Source organism: Schistocerca piceifrons, chromosome X (genome assembly GCF_021461385.2).
Source record: "Schistocerca piceifrons isolate TAMUIC-IGC-003096 chromosome X, iqSchPice1.1, whole genome shotgun sequence".
In the NCBI taxonomy this organism is placed as follows: Eukaryota; Metazoa; Arthropoda; class Insecta; order Orthoptera; family Acrididae; genus Schistocerca; species Schistocerca piceifrons.
Genome location: NC_060149.1, coordinates 438,431,464 through 438,443,957, shown reverse-complemented (window position 1 = coordinate 438,443,957; position 12,494 = coordinate 438,431,464). Strand labels below are relative to the sequence as shown.

Below are 12,494 nucleotides of genomic sequence, written 5' to 3'. Positions count from 1 at the left end.
TCCCAGCATACTGCTAGTATTGCGGTATTTGTGCTGCCAAGGAACGCCCTGCTCTCAAATTGGATAGCTTGCAGTCAGACATTAATTCTTCGTCCAGAGAAGACCTGCACGGCCATCATGTTGTCAGTCACCGTTGTGACATGCAGGAATAGCAGCTCACAGAGTTGAAGTTTTCCCCCACAGCTAGTTTGCTGCCGACTTGTAGAAGTAGACTCTAAACTGGCAATGGCCGGCAACACTTCGTCATATGACAGCGGGTCATCCTGCAACCAAAGGAGCTGGTTTTCCATAGGTATCAGTGATGCCGGTGGGATGACCAGACTCTGATCCCGACTGGAAGGAAGGGGAGCGCTGTGTAGTAGTCAATGACGTGATTCCCCTGTACGGGTGCCCATATGTGCTCCAGTTTTTCGAGCATGTCGGCCTTATCTGCTGAACTAATGTTTAGTTTCAGAGTTTCAGAGCGTTCTGTTATGCAAGGTTTACAGTATGAAAACCGTTCTTACATAGTATTTAGGTGTAGTTATTCCACACTGCCTCGTCACAGAATATTGTTACGCCTCCTCTACAGTGGTGCTGAATCCGGTGTTCCCGACGCTCCCTCGCACAATCTGTGGCACTGTGCTCCTTGCTTGCTTGTGTTTCCACGTTTCTTAGTGTTTATACTCGTTATTCAACCACTACATACAAGGTAGGGATGCAGGCATGCTACACTTGGATGTAGTTCCAGTCAGATTATTTTTTTTTTGTCCACTCCAAAACTATTTGGCGTGCAACAACTATCTCTCACAAGTATGCAGCAGCTCCATGTCCTTCACGGTGCTTACTCAACATCTGATGCTGTTCACACTGCTTTGTTTATCCTACCATGCCTGGTAACAACGCTAAATACAAGCAACAGTAGTTAGCTCTGGTGGCTCTTCTTCCTGTCACAGAGAATTGCAACTTTGATCATTCTTACTGCTAATGTTGTGTATGTGTACGAAGTTGCATTGACTGCCAACCATGTCTTCTGGGTGCTCGTTTTTTGTCAGGCAATGTATCTGAGACAGGAGAAAAACCGTCAGACTTCGAGAGGAACCTAATAATTCCTAATCCAATGAAGATATGTTATGGCATGTCTGAATACTGCTGAACCATCAGTTTATGAAGTCTTGGCATGAAAGTAGTGCCACGAATTAGTTATAGAATATTTGAGAAACTGGTAGAAGCCAACCTTAGAGAAGATCAGTTTGGGTTCCAGACAAATACGGAAACACGTGATGCCATTCCCCCTTTGGCTTCTTTCAGAAGGAACCGAAAAAAAAGGAAACCTACGTTTATAGCATTTGTAGATTTAGAGGAAGCTTTTGACAGTGTTGATTGGAAGACGTTGTTTGAAATTCTGAAGGTATCAGGGTAATATACAGAGGTGAAAAGTTTTCTTTTATCAAACTACAGTTATAAGAGTCGAAAGGCATGAAAGGGGAGCAGTAGTTGAGAAGTGAATTAGACAGGGGTGTAGCCTATTGCAGATGATGTTCAATATGTACACTGAACATGCAATAGAGGAAACCAAGGGGAAATCTGAAAAGTGTGTTAAAGTTCAGGTAGAAGAAATAAAAAGTATACAGTTTGCCAATGACACTGTAATTCTGTCAGAAACGGCAAAGAACTTGCAAGAGCAGTTGAATGTAATGGACAATGCCTTGAAAAGACCGTATAAAATGAACGTCAACAAAAATAAAACAAATGAAGTGGAATGTAATCGAATGAATCAGGCGATGCTGAGGGAATTAGATTAGGAAATCATACACTAAAAGTAGTCGATGAATTCTGGTATTTGGGCAGTTGAACAACTGATCATGACCGAAATAGAGATAATATAAGATGCAGAACAGAAATAGTATAAAAGGGTTTCTGAAAAAGAGAAATCGGTTAATATCTAATGTACTGTTAAGTGTTAAAATATCTTTCTGGAGCTATCCGCCAGGAGTATAGCCTTGTAGGGCGATGAACTGTGGACGATAAGCTGTTCAGACAAGAAGAAAATAGAAGCTTTAGAAGTATTGTGCTACAGACGAATGCTGATGATTAGATAGGTAGATCGAATAACTAATGAGGAGGTACTGTATCGAAACGGAGAAAAAGGAAATTTATGGTACATCTTGACTAAAAGAAGGGATGTGTTGATAGGAAACACTCTGAAGCGTGAAGGAACAATCAGTTTCGTAATGAAAGTAAGCGAAAAGTCTTGCCGTAGTGGTAACACTGGTTCCAGACAGGTCAACGATGTCAAGCACTGTCGGGCTGGGCTAGCACTTAGATGGGCGACCGCCTGAGTCCGCCTAGCGCTGTTGGAACACGGGATGCACTCAACCTTTGTGAGGAAATTCAGCAGCTACTTGACTGACAACGGCCGGGGGAGTTGTGTGATGACCCCGTGCCCCTTCATATCCCAATCCAATAGGTTGAGGATGACACGGCGGTCAGTCGGTGCCGCTGGGCCTTCCGAGGCCTTTTCGGACGCCTTTAATGGAAGTATGTATGTGTGGGTTGGAGTAGATTGGGTAAAAATTGTATACGGAGACAAAAGCTCGAGTACAGTAAGTACGTTTCTGTGGTTGTGCAGAGATGAAAAGGCTTGCACATGATAGACTAGCGTGGAGAGCTATATCAGACCAGTCTTCGGACTGAACACCACACTAGCGACTGTCCGTCTCTCTTTCTTTGTTTCTTTCTCTCTTGGCATGGGTATAAAAACAGTAATGGAACGCCACAAGAGCCGATACTGTAACATCAGATCCGATGGGTCGAGCACTGATCCCGAGCAGTAACGCTCAACGCGGCGACGATGGGAGTGACAAGCATTCGGAAGGGTTAGGGGCGTGCGGTAGGCGGCAGGCGCGAGGGCGCGGACGTGAACTTGGGCGAAATCGGGCGGGCGGAGGGAACAAAAAGCGGCTTGTCGTGAGCGGCGCGCTACGTGAGCGTCTGGACGTGAGGCGTCCACGTCCACGTGCTGCGAGTGCGAATGGCGGCTGCGGTGGGCCGCGACCTGCACCACGCTCATTACAACGCCACCGCGCGGACACCCATTCATACCGGCTGCACGCCACCCGCTCCGGCCGGCACGCAGCAGCGATCTATTATTTTGCCGCCAAAATCTCTCTACCGATTGCAAGAAACAACATTGCAGCTAGTGTAAAAAGACTTAGAATATTCATCAGTTATTTGGAGATATCTCTCTTCTTTTTAATTTAAGGTGAGTTAGAATAGATTTATTTTTGACATTTTCAGATTTTGACCCATTATAAAATTTTTAATTTTCTTACTAAAATGGCATATAAATCACAAACTCGCATGGGAAGTATTTTATTTTTTTTAAGTATCATCTGCAAATTTTTACACGCGTTACTTCAATAGCAAATAACGTCGGTAACTTTTTATACAGGGTGTTACAAAAAGGTACGGCCAAACTCGCAGGAAACATTCCTCACACACAAATAAAGAAAAGATGTGGACATGTGTCCGGAAACGCTTAATTTCCATGTTAGAGCTCATTTTAGTTTCTTCCACCTACACTCAATGGAGCACGTTAACATGATTTCATACGGGATACTCTACCTGTGCTGCTAGAACATGCGACTTTACAAGTAGATACAACATGTGGTTCATGCACGATGGAGCTCCTGCACATTTCAGGCGAAGTATTCGTACGCTTCTCAACAAGAGATTCGGTGACCGATGGGTTGGTAGAGGCGGACCAATTCCATGGCCTCCACGCTCTCCTGACCTCAACCCTCTTGACTTTTATTTATGGGGGCATTTGAAAGCTCTTGTCTACGCAACCCCAGTACCAAATGTAGAGACTCTTCGTGCTCGTATTATGGACGGCTGTTACACAATACGCCATTCTCCAGGGCTGCATCAGCTCATCAGGGATTCCATGCGACGGGAGGTGGATGCATGTATCCTCGCTAACGGAGGACATTTTGAACATTTCCTGTAACAAAGTGTTTGAAGTCACGCTGGTACGTTCTGTTGCTGTGTGTTTCCATTCCATGATTAATGTGATTTGAAGAGAAGTAATAAAATGAGCTCTAACATGGAAAGTAAGCGTTTCCGGACACATGTCCACATAACATATTTTCTTTCTTTGTGTGTGAGGAATGTTTCCTGAAAGTTTGGCCGTACCTTTTTGTAACACCCTGTATAGAAGGCTGTGGATTGCGGTATTACAAAGCCGAAATAATTTTTTTCTATTGGTAGTACTGTTGAAAAGAATATAGTGGGTTTACGCAATATAAAACCATGTTGTATGTGTAAGTTCTAAGGATTCTGTTTCTATGGTGATCAGTGTGGGTACCAGGAAGATAATTGACAGAGTCTGACAGAACATTGTTATAAATGCAAACCAGTGAACCATACAGGACGTAGCTGTGATAGGAACTATGAAGGAACAAGTGATTTAATCGAGGCCTCTGTAGCTGTTGAAATTTTCAGTCCACCCGTGGATGAAACAGGTGTCTGTTACTGTAAGTTCTCAGGTGATGGGAACTCAGAAGTATACAACAGTGTAATGACAACTTTGCTTTATGGTGATAAGATTACCATATAATAGGTATGTATGGATCGCTTTCAGAAGAGGATGGGCAGCAGGCTAAGGAAGCTAAAAGTAAGTTTAAGAAAGAGGAAAAGCTTTCTGTTGGTAAGCCCATAAGAGGTAACCTGGCAGGCAAAATTATTTTTGAAATACAACACCGATATGGGAGCAATAATACTGATGATTTGTTCAGAATGAGAAAAACCGTATTAGCCATTTCTACAAAATACTGTCAACAGATGGCAAATCAGTACATCAACCCTCCTCGGTGGGAATCCTAGTGCAAGTATCGCTACATCCAATACTCAAAGCGTCACAGAGCGAGAAAGATTCATCCAAGTAGCTGTCTTGAAAGTCACAAAAAAATTGGAAATTTGTGGTAAGGTCTTATGGGACCAAACTGCTGAGGTCACCGGTCCCTACGCCTACACACTACTTAATCTAACTTAAACTAACTTATGCTGTGGACTACACACACACACACCCATGCCCGAGGGAGGACTCGAACCTCCGACGTGGGAAGCAGCTTGAAGGTCATAAAGCCCATTTACAGAGACCTGGCACATCCTGACTCGTTGGCGTGTTTACATGGACAGACTCAGAATCCAAATGAGTTTTTCAACAATCTCTTATAGACTCGAATATCAAAAACTGTTTTTGTTGGGACGAAGACACTAAAACTGAAGGGGAGGGGAGGGTCTGTGATGATGTTATTGCTTTTAATGATGGCGACATCGGTAGAGTGAAAGTGCTATAGCGTATGACAATTCATGGAGCAAACTGCATCATAGAGCTTCAACGGATGGAAACAGTTTGCGTCGGTAAACCACAGTATGCAGCAAAAATGGCCAGTAATGAATGCAGAAGGAAGAAAAGAATGTAATCCATGGAAAATGATCAACAAAAAATGGTTCAAATGGCTCTGAGCACTATGGGACTCAACTGCTGAGGTCATTAGTCCCCTAGAACTTAGAACTAGTTAAACCTAACTAACCTAAGGACATCACACGCATCCATGCCCGAGGCAGGATTCGAACCTGCGACCGTAGCGGTCTCGCGGTTCCAGACTGCAGCGCCAGAACCGCGCGGCCACTTCGGCCGGCAATGATCAACAGGATGGTACACGGTGTGGTACAGAGTGCCTCTGAGAGAGAGAGAGAAAAAAATAGTAAAGTTTAAGTCATGTAAAGCTTTAGAAACTGTTTCTGAAAATTCAGTATTCAGCTGCATTATTCCCTAAATCTTAGGAACCGTGTGGCGAAGCGTATTCAAGTTTTCAATGAGTTGCAACATAGATACAATGAGTCGACTGAAAAAAAAAACAAAAACATAATGCTTAGTATAATTAATATTATTTTGGAGCAAATACGGAAAATTATACAGAATTTTAACCATATATTTAAAAAATTGTATTTCCTGTACAACTGGCTCAAATGAAATGATTTTAATTTAGTACACATAGAATACAGCGTGTAATGTCCTGTAAAATTTTCATGTCAATTGCTATAGTGGTTTCTGAAGTACAGGGAAGCTAAGTAACAAAATTTTACACCTATCGGTAAATGGGGTTCTAACCGCCCTTGAAGTGGTAAATTCTACAGGTATGTGCGAGAAAAAGGGAGGTCGGAAATTAGGTCATTAACGACAGGGGGAAACAGATAGATGAATCGATCGTAACGTGTTCAAGGAACCATCTCAGCATTCTCTTGAAGCGATTTTAAGGACGTCACGAGAACCTAAATGTGAATCGTCTTTAGCGGAGAACATGACCAATGTCTTAAAGCTGCTCCACCTCTTACGGCGTGATTGGACATCTTTCCACATTTGACGCCAAGTTTAAGCTGAAATGAGCAACTCTAAGTAGTCTGTTATTTCAGAAAGACGCATTCTGTATTAGAGCCGTCTCCAGACGGTGCCGTTCTATCGAAATGTGTCGAATACTATTCCTGGAGAGGAGCAAGAATGATGTTGAGTGCAAGTGCGGAAGCTGGTGGATAGGCAAAACATTGAATTACGTACAGAAAAATGGTTTTCACTGCATTTATTTAAATAATAATATCTATACTTAATTATCATACAGGCAATCAGTTGAGCCCTGCCGGCGCAGACATCAGCTTCTAGGCCACTCTTTAACCGACATCAGCTGTCTCTAATAGCATTGTAGCAACGCTCGAAAGTGATTGGGATGCAAACGAGATCAACAGAGCTTGAGGATGGCTGTTCAAGACCTCTGCTTCCAGTTAGACTCACTCTGACTGTACATATACTCCTGGCTGGATACTGTCTGGTTATATTACAAGACTGTATGGCCAGGACATGATTTGCTGTGTCATTTAGTGACCAGTCGAGTATCGGTAAATAAAGACTTCACAGTCTACCTTTCGGGATGGTAACTGTCTTCCTGTTGACAGAATATGACACTGTCTTCAGCTGACATGAATTAGGGCATTAATTATTAGTGCCTTACTTCACAGCCGGATTTCAGCTAGAGAAATTGAAGGTCATCATGCGAGGCCAAAACCACGGTAATTCGAAAATGAGGCATTTACAACTACTTATACAGTTGCCTACCGATGTGTAATCTCCTCCAAACAGTCATTCTAGCAGGAAATACGGAATTAGATTTACTATGAAGCCGAACAGCTCCGCAACGGGTTACAACAACCCCAGTACTTTTGGAAAATTTGTAATGCAACCTCTCAAAAGGTGAAAATGATGTTGACACATAAAAGGGACCTTGTAAGGCCCTCCAGTTCGACAACACGCACAGTGGCACCCACGCATCTTTACAGAGAATTTTAAAAATGTAGCTGTATTAAGACAATCTGTGTAATAGTCCCATGCTCCTGAAAGCAGGCAACCCTTCGACACCCCTCCGATCCCAGATGACTGCTAGCAGGCGCCTAGGACTACTTCACAGAATGTCTCAGTACAGGTGCATTTTAAACTTCTCAATAAAGTTGCGAGGTGCGAGGGTGCCACCTTGGCTGTTGTCGAACTGGGGACGGAAGGGGGGGGGGGAGGTCTTAAAGGGACACTTTGCCGATTTATTCATACATGTGTTGTGCCAATGTTGCACCCCTCCATGGTCAGGCCACAGGACGACGCGAAACAAGAGAGATGAAGCTGCATAAGCACCATTGGCTACTTCAGACCACGTTCAAATTTCGTCGAATGGTTTTGAACGGTCCATTATGGATGCAACATTTGCACAAGAGCAAAATCTGAGGTCGCGGTGCAGTCCACATGGTTGCGACTACGTTCAATGGAGATACAGTCCCGAAGTGTCTTTGGAGAAGAGGTGAAATGTCTGGGGGTGTCAGCTGTGTCAAAATTTGTCAACAATGTCGTCCTTCTACTCATCGCACTGCGAACTGTCGTTTTTGACCGCGAAAATGTGTGGGAATCAACGCCCCAAGGAAAGGGGTGGTTTCAGTGACGCCCTTTACGCCACCCCTTGAGACCTTTTCGTGTCGATTCTGGGCAATGATATTTTTGAAGCGAGAATCTTTCGTCTTTTGAGATAACTAACGAACTTGGCGATGCTTCATATGTCTGTAACAGCTGACTGTGGCATGAGAGCAGGTTATAAGTTATCGATGAAATGCAAATAAAGAATAATACTAAATTTCAGAACGAGTGACATAGGGAGCACAGCTCATTTTACTATTACGAACTCCAGAGAAAAATATGATTGTAGAAACTATTCGCAAGTGCCGCGGAATAACTGAAAATTTGATTTTTTGTGACTGATGATTGAAAACGTCTGTATACAGACTGGAGTGCTTTTGTGACAGAGTTCTCAACGTAAATGACCTATTAGAAAAGTAAAACGTATAAAGCAGGGTACAAATTTCGGGAGTGTCGGAAAACAGTGGTTCAGTATTGAGTGTAGTTTGTTACGGACAGTGTGCTTTAGTGTATTTTGAAATATAAGTTTTGTGGTCCACTGCACAAATTCCTTGTACACACAAAAATAGTAATTTTTACAGTAGAATGGTCAACAAGGCAAGAAAAAATAACTTGAATAATTTTGAAGTGCTTTTCTGTTTTTGCGAGCTATAGTCGACCATCAATAAAGAAAGTGTCCTCCATTGAAAAGCACTGTCAATAAACAAAGACACGCAAGTCATACGAGGGAGCGTCAGTAACACTGGTAAGTTCGAATGCGTGGTAGTTAGGAAGTTAGGTTGCTGAAATCAGACCGCATTAAAAAGTGAATGTTCTCGGGTGAATGAAGAAGGATCACTCGCAGCGGGTGGTCTTTAAGGCCACCGTTCAGTAAATTCTAATGCGCTGTCCAGCTTCGCGCGTTACAAGTTAGTTGCACCCACCGGCTCCCTCTGTGGCCTCGACCAGAGCAAATGGATGATGAGTGAACAGATTGCAATAGCGGTACACGTGGTTCATTCTCCAACGAATCCTTTTGTACACTATTACGTGAGAGTTCTCAACGGAGTATGTGTTACGTGACCATCAGGAATGGAACCTGTTATCCCTTGAATGATTTTTACACTGTGGAGAAGGAAATGATGACGCATTGAGCAGAATTATACGAGCAGAGTACAACAAAACACTGGTGCTAGCTTCGACCGCTTCCATAGAAGCAACTGTGTCTAAAGAAAGCCCAACTTGAAGCTGCAGTTCTTCGTAAATCGCTTAAGGTAAGAGTAAGTATGCTCAATACCGTATTGACGGCTTATTTCTATAGCGTTTCTGTCAGGTCATATTGCATACCTTCAGTTAGCAAAAAAGTTGTTAATTATTATAACAATATGGTCGCGAAATTTGATCACTCAGACAGGAGAATCTAAATTTACTTAAATGGCATCTAGGTCCTCCCTTATGAGCGGTTTTTCTCAGTCACCTCAATTATTGTTAGATCTTATGTTAGGACTCGGTTATCTGCGGTTCACTCAGTGAGGGATTTAATCTTTATAAAGTATTACATATTTCGAAAGCAGGAAGTTGACATGCTGTACGATTAGAAACTCGACTGCAGTAGTGATGAACACCGTGGCGTTCTACATAAATAAACAAAAAGATACTTTATGTCTTTGTAAAACTAGAATTTACTAATGTGTGTTAATAGATGCTACAGAAAAACACCATTAAAACATTTAATTCGCTCGTTTCGTGCAGCCTTGTTCTTTTAAATAGGTTTTCACTGACATTCTTATGGAATCGGACCCAGTCAAAGAGTACTAAGAGGCGTGTACTTACAGTCGAGGTGGGATTTCCTCAGCTTGTTGGCGTCTTCCCCGTGGCACAATGTGTAGAGGTTCTTGCCTGTCAGTTCGTCGGCCGTGTAGTCGAGTAATTCTGATACCCTGAAACAACACACAAAACTGACCATTTCCGGTTGTGCTTGATTAACGCCACAGCAAGGAGAGCGAGAATTGTCACGACGACTATAATGGTTATTTATCTATAGGTGAGCAATTTAAAGATAATAAAGGCATAATTATTTCCCAGCTCTCCAACAGAAAGTGATTTTTCTCCTCTTTCTGCAAAGCTTCTCAGAATGAGTCAGTGAAAGGATTGGAAGGAGATCTTAATACGTGGTACAATGAGGGATTACCTTTTGCCACACAGATAATAGAGATTTTCTGAGCACAGCAGTATCTGTAGGTTTATCTCTCCGTCAGATAATGTCACAATAATTATAGAAGAGTATTTCTCGTTATAGAACTTCTGGTTGGTCACTCAAGAGGCATGCAACTTTATTTAGGCTTACATTTCGATCCAAACTACATTCGATACTTTTTAACTAAACACAACAAACTGTCTGATCAAAAGTATCTGGACACTTATCAGTGAACATTACTATGGGGTGTGTCCACCCTCCGCATTTCTGACGGCTTGATCTCAGCTGCGGATCCTTTCATTGAGGCATATAAATGTCTGTGCTGGAATGGTAGCCCAATGTTCCTCAAGAGCCGAAACCAGAGGAGCCGGGGTCTGGAGCCAAGTCGACGTTCTAACTCATCCCAAAGATACCCCATTGGGTTCAGCTTGGCAACTGGGGCAGGTCAGTCTATTTCAGGAATGTTATTTATTGTCCACAACCATTGCCTCACAGATGGTGCTTTATGACAGACGGCATTGTCATGCTGAGACAATCCGTCATGGTATCCGAACTGTTCCTCTACTGTACGCAGTACACAGTGCTGTAATGTGTGTTTATTTCCTTCTATCTTTAACGTTTTCGTTAGCACCATAAGGGGACCGCACCACAACCACGAAGATCGCAATACCATAACAACACGTCCTCCGTACTTTGTTGTTGGCACTACACGAGATGGTAGGTAACGTTCTCCGAGCATACACCAAAACCAAGTTCTCCCATCGTATTACCAAAGGTAGAGCGTGCTTCATCACTCCAGATCACTCGATTCCAGTCATCTACTGTCCAGTGGCATCGCTCTTTAGACCACCACAAGCGTCCCTTAGCAGTGACTACAGAAATGTGTGGCTTCAAAAATGGTTCAAATGGCTCTGAGCACTATGGAACTTAACTTCTGAGGTCATCAGTCCCCTATAACTTAGAAGTACTTAAACCTAACTAACCTAAGGACATCACACACATCCATGCCTGAGGCAGGATTCGAACCTGCGACCGTAGCGGTCACGCGGTTCCAAACTGAAGCGCTTAGAACCGCACGGCCACACCGGACGGCATGTGTGGCTTATGAGAAGCTGTTCGACCATTGTACCCAATTATTCTTTACTCCCTACGTCCATTCATTGTGCTAGCTGGACTGCTGGCGTTAGTATGGAACTCACCACTGATTTCTTCCAGTGATTTAAAGCGATTTGTTTTTGCAACCACACGCCACAGTGCTGAATGTCCCTGCCGTCAGTACGTGAGGTCTGTCTGGTCGTGGTTTACCTGTAGTTGTTCCTTGGCGTTTTCACTTCACATCACATGACAAGCAGTCGATTCGGGCAGCTTTAGAAGGGTTGAAATATCCCTCATATTTCAGCGCATTCAGCTGTAGCTGCTCTTCTACTGACAACACAATATTCCTCGCCATATTTTATTTTGGCGTGTCCGCCTCTCGTGACATCTAGTGGTCAATTACGCATTAGGTAGCGTTTTCGGGATACTTGTGATTAGGTAGTGTACAATATGTTCGCAAATACCACTACAGAACTTCCATCAGGATTCACAATGGGGACAAAACATTTCTGACTGAAAGTCTATACTTCCCTTGTATCCTGTAAACATAAACGGTGTGGGAAACGTCTAAAGCTATGCACAACAGAAAAACATGAATCCATGATTATTGCTGTCGGGTTTGTGATACTTGCACTATGTTGTCTCTTTTTCTTGTATCTGCCTGCTTTACTAGAGATTGGCAATAACAGTTCTAATTTGAAATTTTTGTTTATACAGTTAACAACTTATTGCTTTCGTTGAAACTGTATTCTCTAGATGCAAGATGCTTAGAATCGCTGTCATAGCTATGATCTTTGTACCCGGGGCACAGTAATCTTCGATGTTCTTTTCTTAAAGAATCATATTTAATCATACTAAGTTTTCTCCTATGTTCTGTACGCTGTCAGTACAATACATACAGCAGCCTGTACCCACTAAGAGGGAAGCGCCAATTTGTCCGGATAGGACACCTGTAAGATACTACGTGATGATATACCAGCACAAGAATCCAATGATCATGTATATATTAACGGCTCCGTAGACATCCAATTCAAGAGAGTAAAACAGAAAGTCAGTGATTTACATATGAGTCCGAAATCGAGCTCCAACATGAGGTGTTCATACAGGGCTATCCAAACTATTTACCCAGCACTGTAGATACTGGTCGCAGCAGAGTGTACTATCTCGCTTTAAAGAGGTATCTGTTGAAACATTTGGTTACTGAAAAATAAATAATCGGAAATGGGA

General features: G+C 42.8%; 1 protein-coding gene across 1 annotated transcript in view; it reads right to left on the bottom strand.

Moving 5' to 3' along the window:
- Window positions 1–12,494, bottom strand: part of LOC124721602 (protein trachealess-like) — a 309,705-nt gene that overhangs the window by 56,045 nt on the left and 241,166 nt on the right. Inside the window, exon 8 of the mRNA XM_047246653.1 lies at window positions 9,809–9,915. Within this exon, the coding sequence (XP_047102609.1) occupies window positions 9,809–9,915 (107 nt within the window). The remainder of the gene's footprint in view (window positions 1–9,808; window positions 9,916–12,494) is intronic.